Source organism: Tribolium madens, unplaced genomic scaffold (genome assembly GCF_015345945.1).
Source record: "Tribolium madens isolate multiple individuals breed KSU strain unplaced genomic scaffold, Tmad_KSU_1.1 Scaffold_19;HRSCAF=116;Tcas5.2_LG9, whole genome shotgun sequence".
Lineage (NCBI taxonomy): Eukaryota > Metazoa > Arthropoda > Insecta > Coleoptera > Tenebrionidae > Tribolium > Tribolium madens.
The window spans coordinates 4,247,527-4,261,007 of record NW_025400983.1 but is presented as its reverse complement, the minus strand read 5'-3'; the positions used below and the strand labels follow the sequence as shown (position 1 = coordinate 4,261,007).

Genomic DNA, 13,481 nt, shown 5'->3' with positions numbered 1-13,481 from the left:
TTTTTTCTTTGAGATATAAATAACTATTGTACCATGCCTCATGTCTAATTAACTAATAATTCTTCATTAGTATTGTAGTTTTATTTTTAGAAACATTTCTAAGAATTTGATTAACTTTGAGTCATAACAATTATTAGCTTTTATTTAGTTATTTTTCGGGCAAAATTATTCGGCCACTATTTCAATAGAGCGTAACAGAATTTCATGTTATTGGCGAATTTTTTTTAACGACTGTATTAAATGTTGAGAGAAAAATAAAAAATAAAATTATCTTAGAATATCACCTGATTTGCTCCACTGAGCACAATTTTCTCGTTAGTGCAATTATGTAATTAGATAATTTTTCTAGTCGTTTTATCTTTTTCTAAATTTTTAGAAAGGATATCAAAAGATAAGCACTTTCTATGATTAATATTTGAGATTTATCTTTTTCATCTCTGTGTATCATTGAAAGAAAAATAGAACAAGTTTCTAGTTGCTTTCGACATTTTGCTGCAATGTTAAGATGGGATTATATTCATTAAAACTAACGCAAAAATGTGAAATAATTAAGACAATTTTGCATTCCAGAGGAGTGCACTTCCGTCTTATGTAATAACTGGCAAGCTTTGACGTTTGCTATTACAGTATTTACTGTCAAGTCAAGCAAAAATATAATTAACTGGAAATATTTCAGTTTGTCGGAAACGGCTCGGCTGTTCAAATTTTTTCTTTTTAGTGTTTTTCTTTTGTGAAAAATGAATTTGTCAATTCGTCGTTTTGTGTCGATTTCTAATTGCAGTATTTATTTATATCCCAATTTGGCTTGTTCATTATATTATAATTTATTGCGAGTATTTAGCAATGAAATTAATGTTGTGGAATGAGCTATAGGCTAAAATTTATGGATCCGGGAAAATCTCATTAAGAATGAAGTTGTTGGGTTTGTTTGGGGGGGTCGGGTGGCGTCGAGGGGATCGACTTGGGGAAAAGGAGGGTGGCGGCGGCGCCCTTCCCCCTCCTCCCTCTTTCGTCCCGGTTCGCGGAACGAGAGTTATGTAATCGATATGAGAATTTGAATACTTTGAATTGTATTAACTATGCGGAGGGTTTTCAGCGATAATGTTTTGACTTTTTTTTTTGGGTAAAAGAATGCTTTTTTTCGATTTAAAAGGATGGAGGGTTGGGGGAGAAAATAAAATGTTTCATAAAGCTTTAAAAAGTTTTTTATTTATGTTGTATTCTTTTGATAAACATCGTCGTTTCGTTTTATTTGGTAAATATACATACAATCGAGCAACTTTCGTAATGTCTGCTTTTTATGGGATTCATAAATTTATTTATACAATGTTATACCTCGGCCTTAGATATTATGCGATTAATAAAAAGAGAAATACTCCGGCGTGCTTTCCACTTGAATTGCAAGTGCATATTTACATAATATTTATGTAGGGACTCGAGCTTTTTTTTTCTCTTGTGTTCTTTTTCGATTCATGCGAATGATTGACGTCGAGTATCGCCATTGGTTTTGTTCCAAACCCTTGTATTACAACACGAGTGATTTCAAGAATGCACTCTAGAGGACGCTTTGTTTACCGAAAAACAATAAACAAGTGTCCAATCTTTACTTCTTGTCAATCCCGACCCCCGACAAACTCTTGTTAAGATGCAAATTCTCTATTGGCTCTTCCTGTTGTTTAGCATTTAATGTAATCATCGTAATTCTAACCTTAATTGGTTAGATTATTACCGTTTGACCTAGTCAATACCCATCAGTCCGAATGTTTCATTCGATCAAACTTTAACTTTTTTTTAATTACAAGAGTAATTAGGTACCGCCCCTCTAAATAAACACGGCCTTTGAGGCATTTTTTCTCGTTTCTCGCCGAGGATAAAACCGGTAATCTTGCAGGACGGTACGCTACCCTCCCACTTATTACGTTAATTTTCCAAACTGCTGGCTTATTATTTAAATTCCAGTCCCTATTGTGAGCGCAAGTGGCTATTACTATAAATAATCATAGTTGTTGGACGGAAAAAAAATCTCGCTGCAGGGTTCATTGTAACCCAACCTCGAAAAAAATTAATCAAAATCGATTTTAAACCGATTCGAAAAGCAGAAGCGGTTTACAAAATGTAACTGTGGCTGTTTCCGGTAAAACCGGAAGTAGAATTCACATGAAACCACTTGAAACATAAAGTTTATAGAAAATTGTGAAATTTGCACCAAACGGTTTTTCTCTATCTTGAACCAAAATCAAGTTATTAAACGGGACACAAATATTGACTCACCCGGTATATAAATTTATACCTAACTCAATTTTAGTTTTAATTATTATTCATTCTAATTTAAATTTTCCTTTTTTTTTTTCCCTTTTGATTTGGGGTTTTTTGGGGCAAAGATATTTCTGTGTGGCACAAGACATGTCTTCGTTGACGTGGGGGATTAAAAAATATCACTCTCGATGAATCACTCCGGTGTGCGAAAGCCGAAAGGCCATCGTTTCAACTCTATGGACTTTATGGCAACGAAAACACTCATATAAAAAGATTTACGACACGAAAATAACCCAATGTAATGTCTTTTAATTTAACACGTCGACATTATTCTTCTCCGTGAAAGTTATTGCTTGTAACAAAAACGCGCCCTCTTCGCGTGGCCGTAATTGAGGGCGGTTTTTCAATTTTTCTCGATGAGTGAGAAAAGAGAAGGTAGAGAGAAAAAAGGGCAAATCGACGATTTTCTCCTTATTCGATGTTGGAGAGAGAAAATTCAACCGCACCATCATTTTCACCTGAAAAACTTAATTTAGCTGTCATAAACATGTAATAACGTGTAATTAACTTTATTTATGTCAGCTTCACCCTTTCTATTTTAACTTGAAATAATGATAAACAACACTTAATTAAGTGCGTGTAATTATAGGTTAGACAAACTTTGTTTCAGGTTCTCGCTTTACACCATCGTTTCGACATGAATTTTTCAGGCGAGAATGCTGAAATTAGAATAATTAGGGGCGTTTAGCTATTACACTTAGAAAATGAATTGAATGAAAAAAAATTCTACAAAGTTTGTTTGATTTATAAATAAGTTCCGTTAAGTTATAAATAAAATAAAGAGAAAACGATCTGTCTTTAGTCGCCAAACACGTGTTGTAAAGGTGTGAACAGTTCGATTAAAATCATCGCCTAGAGCCGCCACGTTCTCCAAAGCTCCTTAACTTGTGCACTTCCTGCTAAAAGCTTTCCATTCCTGCTCTTAAATTTTCATACAGTCGGCCATCATCAATTTTTCATCCGGTCACAAAGGTATTTTTTGCGTCCAACCTCGATAAATTCGCCAACAATGGTCCACTCTCGTCCACAATAATAAAAAAAAGACAAAAGACCGCGCTCGTTACGTTTTATTTAGATTTTTAATTTTTCGGGACGAACAAGAGAAGCGAGTACTAGACGCGCCACCAATATTTAACGAGATTATTAATTGTTCCATGTCCTAGAATGATGTACGATTTTTATTTGAATAGAAACACAGCGCCGGAATAAATGAAATTGTGAGAGAATCGGCGCCGCCACCGCTACCGTCCTTTTCTTCATAGGTGGTAGGGGGATGGTTGAACCCTCGCGAACGAACGGTCCGCGTGTTTACTTTTAATCTCTCATTGTTCAAACTCTCGACATTTATTTGTTTTCGGGACTCCTGCCGGCGGGCGGTGGAAAAAAAGAACGGGAGAAAACAGAATATTAATTAAAATTGTAATTGCGTTACGCTTCCGCGAACCAACCCACACTATATACAAAACGAAAAAAACAAAAATCGGAAATGTGCTTCCCAGAAGTGCTATTCTATTGCGCTAAATATCACTGCGCAAGCAAAACTGTCAATGCGGCAATATCCCAAAGGTCAGCCTGTATATTCCACCCAAGCGAAACGGGAAACCTTTACACTAATCTAGGGAAATTTCAAGCCGGCTCAAGGACAGACACCACAAAATAAACAAGTACATTTACACAGAAAAATTAACACTCAAAAAGAGGTTCTGTAAACGTTTTTTATACGAAACCAAAATTTAACTTGTGTTGAAAATTACAAATTTATTCTCCCACATTTTGTGATTTTTTTCTTAAAACTAAAATTAGCAAATGGTTTGGAAATGGTTTGGGCGTTTGGGTTTTGTCACAAGTTGTTTTTACATGGAGTGTCACAGCTGACACACGATCAGTACCTACGTAAGTGGTTTTGTAAATGGTTTAAATTCTCTCGATGACATATTTCCTTTGTATTTGTTGTTTCACTTTTTTTCAATTAATTCATTATTGTTGTGTCATTAAATGGTTTGGACAAAAATTTTGTCATTTTGAAAAAAAAACCATATTCAGAAATTAACAGCAAGTGGTTTTGGAAATGGGTTTACATTTACATAAAAAAATGACACTCATCTTTCGATTTTACAAAATGTCAATTACTTAACTACGAATACTAAGTTATTTTTGTTACGTGCAGAAATTATCTGAAAGGTGGTTGGAAGAGGAGGTTGGAGTTTAAAACCCCTCCCCTCGAACAAAATCAGGCAAAATTATTTTGTAGTGGTAATACATATACGTAAAACTCAAATTATCTTTTAGAAACAACCAAATTAAACATTCGAATTTTCTATACAATTATTTTCGATGTTGTCATAAGTTCAAAAGATTCACAAATTTCCACTTTTTTTATTTTGTTAATTGCGACAAAACTGTACATCAAACGTTATAATGTACATATGTAAAATGTTTCGAAAAAACTGGAAAACTTTTAATCGTTTAGAAGTTATAGTTGAATTAATATTTTGTATTAATTTGACAACTGACACCTGTTTAACGCAGGACAACTATCTTTTTTTTATATATGATAACAAATAAAATTTGCTTTCCAACGGTACCAAACAAAAAGGGCTAGCGTCAGTTGCCCAAAATTTCGACAAAAATCGGCAAAATTAAAAACTTCAAAATTGAATCATTTGCACTCTTGAGGGTTCAAGAGACTTCGAAAAGTACCAAATCGTTGTAAACACGCAAGAAATCAATTTTTTTATTTTTATTTTGTCTGCATGAATATATTTTATTTAATTAAAACATTGGGACTGTGGGCGGCGTGGCATAAGGTTCTTTGTACTTCTGAACTCCAGTGAGGTAACAATTGTGTAAAAACCATTTACAAAACCACTTGCATCAAATTGTTTTGACATCATTTCGTTTTTACAATAGAAGTTATAGTTGTTTTCTGTAGAAATTAGCGGGTTTATAAATGATTTTCGTACCAAAAGCAACAATTTGGCTTGTTATTACTGTATTTTCCAACATTATTATTATTAAATAACCAGTAAATGGTTTTGGAAGTGGTTTCGATTTTCAGTTAAATTCTCAGAGTGTTGTCTTTGGAAATAGTTTTTATGCATTGGACTTTAAGTTCCTTGCATTTCTGAACTCTAATGAGGTAACATATTGTGTAAAAACTATTTTTAAACCATGTGTCGCTATTTTTTCAAACGATTTTGTTTGAATAATTTAATCCAGAAAGTTGATAAGAAAAAATTTGGTCATAAAGAAGGAAGCAAATCTTGATTAAAGATTCCACATTTCCAGTAAAATTTGTGAATAAATAGAAATTCGTATTTTCTTCGGTCCTTGGAGGATTCAAGCGATTGCATCGACTGTTCATTGCAACAGGAACAAAATGCACCGTCAAACCGAAGTCCTCGGGCGGTCGACTCACTTATATTAAATAAGTTTAACTTAATTTACAACACAACTGTTCGTTGGCGCAGAGACTGAAATTTAATTAAAAAGTTGAAATTAGTTTTTGTTGTAATTCAGCATTTTTAAATTCTTCTCGTTTGCGTTTATGATCAAACTTTCTGGCTAATTAAATGGAATAAGATGGGCTCAGGCGTAATAAAATCACACCGTAATTGTGTTTCTTTTTTGCGGAATGCGTACGTCGATCGATGTCATAAAGCGATTCCGGGGATTTCAGTTGACACACGGACTATTCCGGTGCTTACCGCTGTCGGATTTATTTCGTCTCGCCTTCACTACACATACGATACGATTTTGGGGACGTCGGGGTGTTGCAAGTTGCAACTCCCGACAACTTTACGTATAATTATAGATATAGTTTGCGTGATTCTGTATAGTCAATTACGAAAGTTTACAAGAGCTATAATGAGAATACATAATACCGAATTGGGGGATTGGGGGAACACCCCCTGTGCGAATGCAAGGAAATGAATCTAAAGAAAAGTTTATTATGAAACTAAATGAATTTTTTTGTTTCAGAGATCTGAAAACGTGGACTTGTCCTTGAGCATACCCCAGTCTAACTTCCAATCCAACGGCTACGACATGGGCGACCAGGTAAGTCCTTCTGGATGCACCAGCATCTTATGCACACGTGCGGAAGTGGGCCGGCCATCTTGAGTGCTGTTAGAGAGATATGAAAGTCACCTTGGTAATGGCCATTGAACTGCGTTTCTTCGTCATAATATCAATCATAAAAGGCCGATCGTTGCACCAGCAGTCGCGTCCCAAATTCGATTTATTTTCGATATTTTATTAAAAAAAAATAAAAAATAATTGTCTTTGCGGTGGTGGTGGTGGCGGCGACGGCGGTGAATACATCGCGAGCGCCGCCGCGGTGACCTGCACAACTAACTTTAATAGAGTCGAACTGAATACCCGTTGGATGTAATTTATTTGGCAGGCAAGAAATATGGACCATAACTTTGTATGAAAATAAAGAAGAATTATATGAACATTATAAATCAGCTTTTGCTCATTTTTATTGAACGCTTTTTTCATCCTGTTTTTTTTAAATATACAAAAACAATTTTTTTTAGACATTTCATACGCCGAGTTTCGGCGACGAAGACTTCGACATTCCGGCGATCAATCCGCAACAGCAGCAGCAACAACAACAACAACAGCAACAACAACAACAACAGCACACCGACCAACAACACTACCAACAGCAGCCGATGCAAGGCATGCAACAGATGAATCAACAAATGAATCAACAACAGGACGGCATGGGAATGCACGACCCGACGGGTGGCTACCAACAGCCGTTGTATCTCGCAGGTCCTGATCATGGAATGGTCAATCCGTCCTATCATAGTCCACAACCGAATTATTCGATGAGTCCTAGCCAACAACAACAGCACAACAATCAATTGCTGATGATACAGCAGCAACAACAACAGCAACATCAACAAATGATGATGAATCACGGACAACCGCCACCGGGTGCAATGAATCAGTACGGGACGTCGCCACAACATCCCCAAGGAAGGGGGAACAGTCCGCCGGCGCCCCCCGGACAGGAACCCACCACCAGCGAGGACAGCGACGACAGCACCCCGCACACGGCAATGGTAAAAAAATAACCCCCGAAGTGTATACACAATTTTTTCTACTCCAAAACATTAACCAGTGCTTTTTTTGAGAGAATGATGAATACAGAGTGCGCCAGAACTCGCGCCCCAGAGAAAAATGTCATATAAGGTAAGATACCAGGAACATGGAAAAAATGTTAAAAAAAAAGTTATGAGAGTTTAAAATATGCACTTTGACTCTATTTATTTCTGTTGGAAAAATAATTTACCAAGTTTTTTTGCTACAGTCTATTAAAACAAAGAAGCTGTATCCTAAATTGTAACTTTGTTTAATGTTATTTGTGGCTTTTATTGGCAAAATTTTTATTCTTTTACTAAATAATTGTAAAAAAACATATACAAGATCATCAGTATCATCAAATAGACATAAAAAAATGTTAAATGTCAAAAAATAAATGTCAATTTTTTTGACAAATAGAATTTTCTAAACATTTTTTTCATGTTCCTGGTATCTTATCTTACATAAAATTTTTCTCTGGGGCGCGAGTTCTGGCGCACCCTGTATTTTATTTCGGAATAAAATTGTATAATATGTCGATATATCAGAATGTCAACAATTTACAGTTAATGTCCTAATTATTGCAATATTCATCATAATGTTACAGTTAAATCTTGTCCATTTAGAATGTTTTATCAATTGTTACATTTATTTAATGACGTAATAAAGCAAACCACGCCCAGTGTTACAACTTACCACAACGATTCGAGTCATGCAAACTCCCAAAGTGAACTTTTTTTACCAACTTGAGGAACTTAACTTTACCAAATACTGCATTTAGGGTGTCGTTCAATTATGTCATTGACTCTGTTGTTTTTTTTTATTTTTTTTGTTTTTTTGCAGATGACTGCGATGAAGCGGCCGTCGCCCGAACCCGCGGACCAAACGTTAACGAAAACGCAGAAAAAGCCTAAAGTGCAGAAGAAGAAAAAGAAGCGGGACCCCAACGAGCCCCAAAAGTGAGTTTAAACCATACTCGTTATTCGCCACTAATTGATAATCATCATTTGTTTGTTTCGATTAATGAAACCGCAACCGATTTTCAACGCATTCATAATATTAATCAACAAGTAGGCATTGCGTTTGGGTTGTTTAATTGTCGAAATGGTGAAAAATCAGAGCGGAAATTTCAGCATTTTCAGGACACTTAAGAGATAAGCGCGTCGTAAATGGAATCGTGGTTTTAATGTCGCCATTTTGTCGACTTCAATTAACTCCGCGATTAGAATAAAGTGCGATTTTTTTCGGCTGAGGTTGCAGCAAATAAGAAATTTCATCCCTGGTCGTAAAACGTGTGCACCCCTTGTTTATTTTTATTCGTGCAACCCTTGTAAAAATGTAGATTTTTTCCGAATTTCTCGGAATATTTAGGTTTCGCTCGGAATTAGCGAGTTATTGATTTTCGTGGCCGCTATTAAATCGTATTAAAATGTTGAGAATGCCATTTACCCAGCTGCATAACAGAAAGGAAGACGTTATATGGCCCATAAAGCTAACATTTACCGTGCGCGTAAGTTGTAACAGCAGATTTATTGTTGCAATTTTACTTACTATGTAGTGGAGCGGCCCAATTCGGGAACTATTATCCATCTATGATTAATTTTTATTATCGATTTTGATATGGTTTTACAGACCCGTCTCGGCTTATGCCTTGTTCTTCCGTGATACGCAAGCGGCCATCAAGGGACAAAACCCGAACGCGAGCTTCGGGGAAGTCTCAAAAATCGTTGCTTCCATGTGGGACGCTTTGGACTCCGAACATAAAAACGTAAGTAACCAAATCTAGTGACTTTTTTCAAATTGAACCTAGTGTATTACCACAACTAAACGTCAAATTTATTTAGAAAATATTAAAATCAAATGATTTAACAACGATGATTTAGGGTCACAGGTCGGCCACAAATTATCATTCTTTTCAGATGACTGTTAATAAATAAAAGCTCTTAACGAGTGAAATATAAATCTTGAAATTAATTTCAGCGTTGACTTGAGGTTAAATACATTTGAACGTGTCATTAACCAAATTTATGTTTTATGACTAAATTATCCAAATGATGAATAATAAATGAAAATAACATTCCACTAAAATTAAGGCTAGGATCTGTTTACTGCCGCTGACAGGCATTCAATTATTTTTGTTTAATAAATTAATGTTTATAGAAAAAACAATTATTTATCGCTAATAACAATTTAATGATGTAATAAGAATAAAAATTATTTAACGATGGCGAAACGATTACGTCCTATAAATAAGCATCGCGTGCGGTCTGTTGGCAACGCTGATGACATACAAACAAAAATTACAAGAACGTGTAATTTAATTTTTATTTTTTACACACTAGAACAGTGTTGTCCAGGTCTGGTGAAATTTCACCAGAACTGGAGATTTTTATACTAGTACATAATGGTTTGGTGATAAATTTTTTAAAAAATTCTAATTTCTTATGAATTTTTGGAAACGTGACTGTAGTTCCAGCAGAAAATGATGTATTTTGAAATATTTTTTTTAAATCGAATATTCGCCCACATGTAAGATTAACTTTTTTAATTATTGATTTAGTAAATTCAGTCAAAAATGATGACGCTATTTTTTTGCATTTTGCATGATTTTTAGCCATACAGAAGCTCAAATGCAAAATTTTCTCAAAAACAAGTTGAAAATCGAGTGATAGTTTTGTCTTTCTAAATGAAATTTCACTCAACAAGGTAAGAAAATCGCCAAAATGGGTCAAAAAGTACATTATTTTGATAATTTCTGAGCCTTTTAGTATGTTTTTAGCCAGAAACAAAACTATTTTGCAAAATTTCGTTAAAAAGAAACGGAAAATTTATCAAATTAGGCCAAAACTAGTGTTATTTTTGCAATTTTAGAGTGTTTTAGCAGGTTTTTAAAATACATTCAAATTGCTAAAACTGACTGAAAAATTACCAAATTAGATTGAAATTGATACCATTTTAGCGTGTCTCGCTCGATTTAATTCGTTTTTGAACCAGAGACTCATTTATTTTGCAGGATATTGTCAAAACATACTAAAACACAACAAAAATAAATGTAATTTGATGTCATTTCGTTTGTTCGATTTAGCTCTTTTTGAGTGAAATTTTGTCAATAAATTCGAGGAAAAATACAAAGTATGGTCGAAAATGGTGTTAATTGAAAGATTTTGCTAAAACAAATCAAAAGAACATCAAATCAAGTCATTATTTTTGGTTTTATCCTTGATAAAACAATAAAACATTTGTGTTTTAGCATGTTTTTCAAGTAAAAACGTTAATATCGGATGACTAAATGATGTCATTTTTTACCTAAAGGTGTCAAATTAAAAATTTTAGTTTGGCAACCTTGACTTTCAAATTCAAACGTCAAACTGCAATTGTCATTCATTTGCGACTGCTGATTTAGCCGTCACCTGAAACATTCTGATATAACAAATTTAGAAAGATTACCACTAATTCAGTGTTGCCAATACATTTTTTGTTATCCGGTATTTCGCAAATTTGAATTAAAAACTAGCCAAAAAATTATAGAATCAAGACTAAATAAAATAGCGTTACCTATTTTTGCATTATTCGAGCGTTTAAGCACCTTTTTGAACAGATTTGCCATAAAAAAACACAGTATTAGAAAAATTTTAGTATATGGTGAAAATAGGTAAATCTGGTAACTTTTCTGCTCAGATCTGGTGAATTTAATTATTTTGAGTTGGCAACACTGAACTAGAATTGGGCATTATTTTTGTTGGGTTGGCGATTTCGTGCGCGCGCAACTTCTCAGTCCCCTTGTTTGAAAAAAACCGTTTTCCTCCCTAGGTGTATAAAAAGAAGACGGAAGCGGCCAAAAAGGAATACCTGAAAGCACTCGCCGCCTACCGGGCGAGTTTAGTGTCCAAGGGCGCCGGCGAGGGTGACGGCATGTACGGCAACTACGGCAGTTACAACGCCGGCGCCCCCCAATACGGGGGCTACACGCCTCAGGGCACCATCCCCTCGCCGCCTATGTCGTCGGCAGCGACGCCGCCCACCCAACAGCCCCCAATTGGCAAGAAGCCGGCGATGATGGCGCAGCAACAGCCGCAACAACAGCACCAAAACATGATGCAATCGCCTATGGGCCAAGTGCACATGCAGCATATGCAACAGCAGCATAACAGTTATATGCAACAGGTTCCTCAACAGCAGCACATGCCAGTGTCGCCGCAACAGCAGCCACATATGCAACAGCACGTCAGTCCGCCCCCGATGGTGTCGAGTTCGCCGCCGGTGTCGGCGGCGGCACCGCCCCCGACTACCGGCGCGCAGCAAGCGCAAGGACAGATGAGACCCCCGAATTCGTGTATACGACACGGGTGCCCCAATCCGGCCATCAACAACGCCGAGTGGGAGGACGAGTATTGCAGTAACGAGTGCGTTGTGAGTCATTGCCGGTAAGTTGAATCGCCGGGTGATATACGAGTAGGTGTGATTTTGTGTTTTTTTTTTTCAGGGATGTATTCACAAATTGGGTAGCGAACAACAAGAACCAATCACAAAATTTTTCAACAGTTAAATAAATTGTAGATGTAGGGATTGTTGCAAGTTCGAGTTAAGCAATACCGAGAGGAACAGATAGGATATTAAGTTTGTAATCGGTCCGAGTGCTGTACTGATAAAATGATGTGTAATAGTGAGAGGCTAGGTTAAGATTGTAAATAAAATGATAATCATTTAGAGAGTGAGGTTGTATTGTGGGAAGCAATAGGAGCAATACGATTTCATGAAATAGGTATACAATACAAGACACTGTAATCCTAGCATATACACGTTGTATATTAATTATTGAAGAAAAATTTGTTAATTCATGCTCTGTAAATGCATGTACCCCTTGGAAATAAAAATGGTAGTTAGATATGTCCAAAGTACATAAAGAAAAACTATATAAGAGGAAAACTATTTTAGTTCATAGTTAGGTCTTTGTTGTTACGGAACGTTCCCCATCCCTTGTGCAAGCGTGGATGAGTGAGAAAGAGTATAAATAATCGTGTTCTCTGTTCCTTGTACTGAATTCCTTTTATTTGAGATCTGACCGATCATAGTTTGTAGTGTACAATTATTTTTATATCATTGACCAATCAAAGTTACGCTTTTTTGTCGATGTATATAAATTGCAGTTGTTATTTTATTGTTATTGATGTAATAAGCAATTCGGTTGCGTCAACATCCCTAGTATTAAATACGTGGTGAAGGATGTATATTTGTGAATATTATGAACGACTTGTTGAGATTCGAACTGTTTGAAGCAGTGATATTGTTAATGCGTTTTTATTTCCTTCCCGACTGTTTGAGACAGTTTGAACTGTGAGAACTGTATTATAATACGTTTAGGTAAATGCATATTACGACTTCAATACTTGGTTCTCATCGTTCCTTCGGTTGTTTGAGGAACAATCGGCGATTCGTTCGTTCGTTCGTTGGGTCGACGGATATCAAAATCACGACTATTCCAATCCTTATCTCTACATGAGCTTTAAAATTATTAAGTACAATTTATGTTTCACTATTACATTGTAAATATCATATTTTATCCTGACAAGCACACCTTATACTATGTAATCAATTAATATTTAAAATAAATGAATAGATTCTAAACACCCTTTTTTCACCCAAAACACCTTTCCAGTAATAGTATACAGGGTGTTTGTGGATTGCGAGCAAATATTTTAACCACTAAGAGAATTTGTTATGAAAAGTCGAATTAAAGACCAAACAAATTCCGTATCCAAATTTTATTTTTGCAATTTCCCCCCCTATGATTTTCACGAGCCGTTCAGTGTGTCTGTCCTTGTTAGTTGGAAGAAAAAATATCAATGAAAATAAATTGCATTGAATGTTGACCGTGAAAGTTTTTATACAGAAAAAAGGAAACTTTTTGTACAAAATAATTATCACTTGTTTACACGTGTCAGTTTAGTTAGTCGTTAATGCGCTTTCGGGTGAATTGTGCACATCGATTTGAAATCAAATTGTCATTCAAGTCAACTACTCAAACAAATTAACTAGTGTACGAACATCACTTCCAAGACCAATTTTCACTT

General features: G+C 35.6%; 1 protein-coding gene across 2 annotated transcripts in view; it reads left to right on the top strand.

Moving 5' to 3' along the window:
- The window catches only part of LOC123012394 (TOX high mobility group box family member 4-like), a 77,106-nt gene extending 64,071 nt beyond the window's left edge, over positions 1-13,035 (top strand). For both annotated transcript variants that reach the window (XM_044410286.1, XM_044410277.1), the window contains 6 exons: positions 6,298-6,375; positions 6,858-7,391; positions 8,254-8,369; positions 9,043-9,178; positions 11,221-11,834; positions 11,894-13,035. In XM_044410286.1, coding sequence (XP_044266221.1) covers positions 6,298-6,375; positions 6,858-7,391; positions 8,254-8,369; positions 9,043-9,178; positions 11,221-11,834; positions 11,894-11,960 — 1,545 coding nt within the window. In that variant the 3' untranslated portion in view covers positions 11,961-13,035. The remainder of the gene's footprint in view (positions 1-6,297; positions 6,376-6,857; positions 7,392-8,253; positions 8,370-9,042; positions 9,179-11,220; positions 11,835-11,893) is intronic.
- Positions 13,036-13,481: the final 446 nt, after the last annotated feature.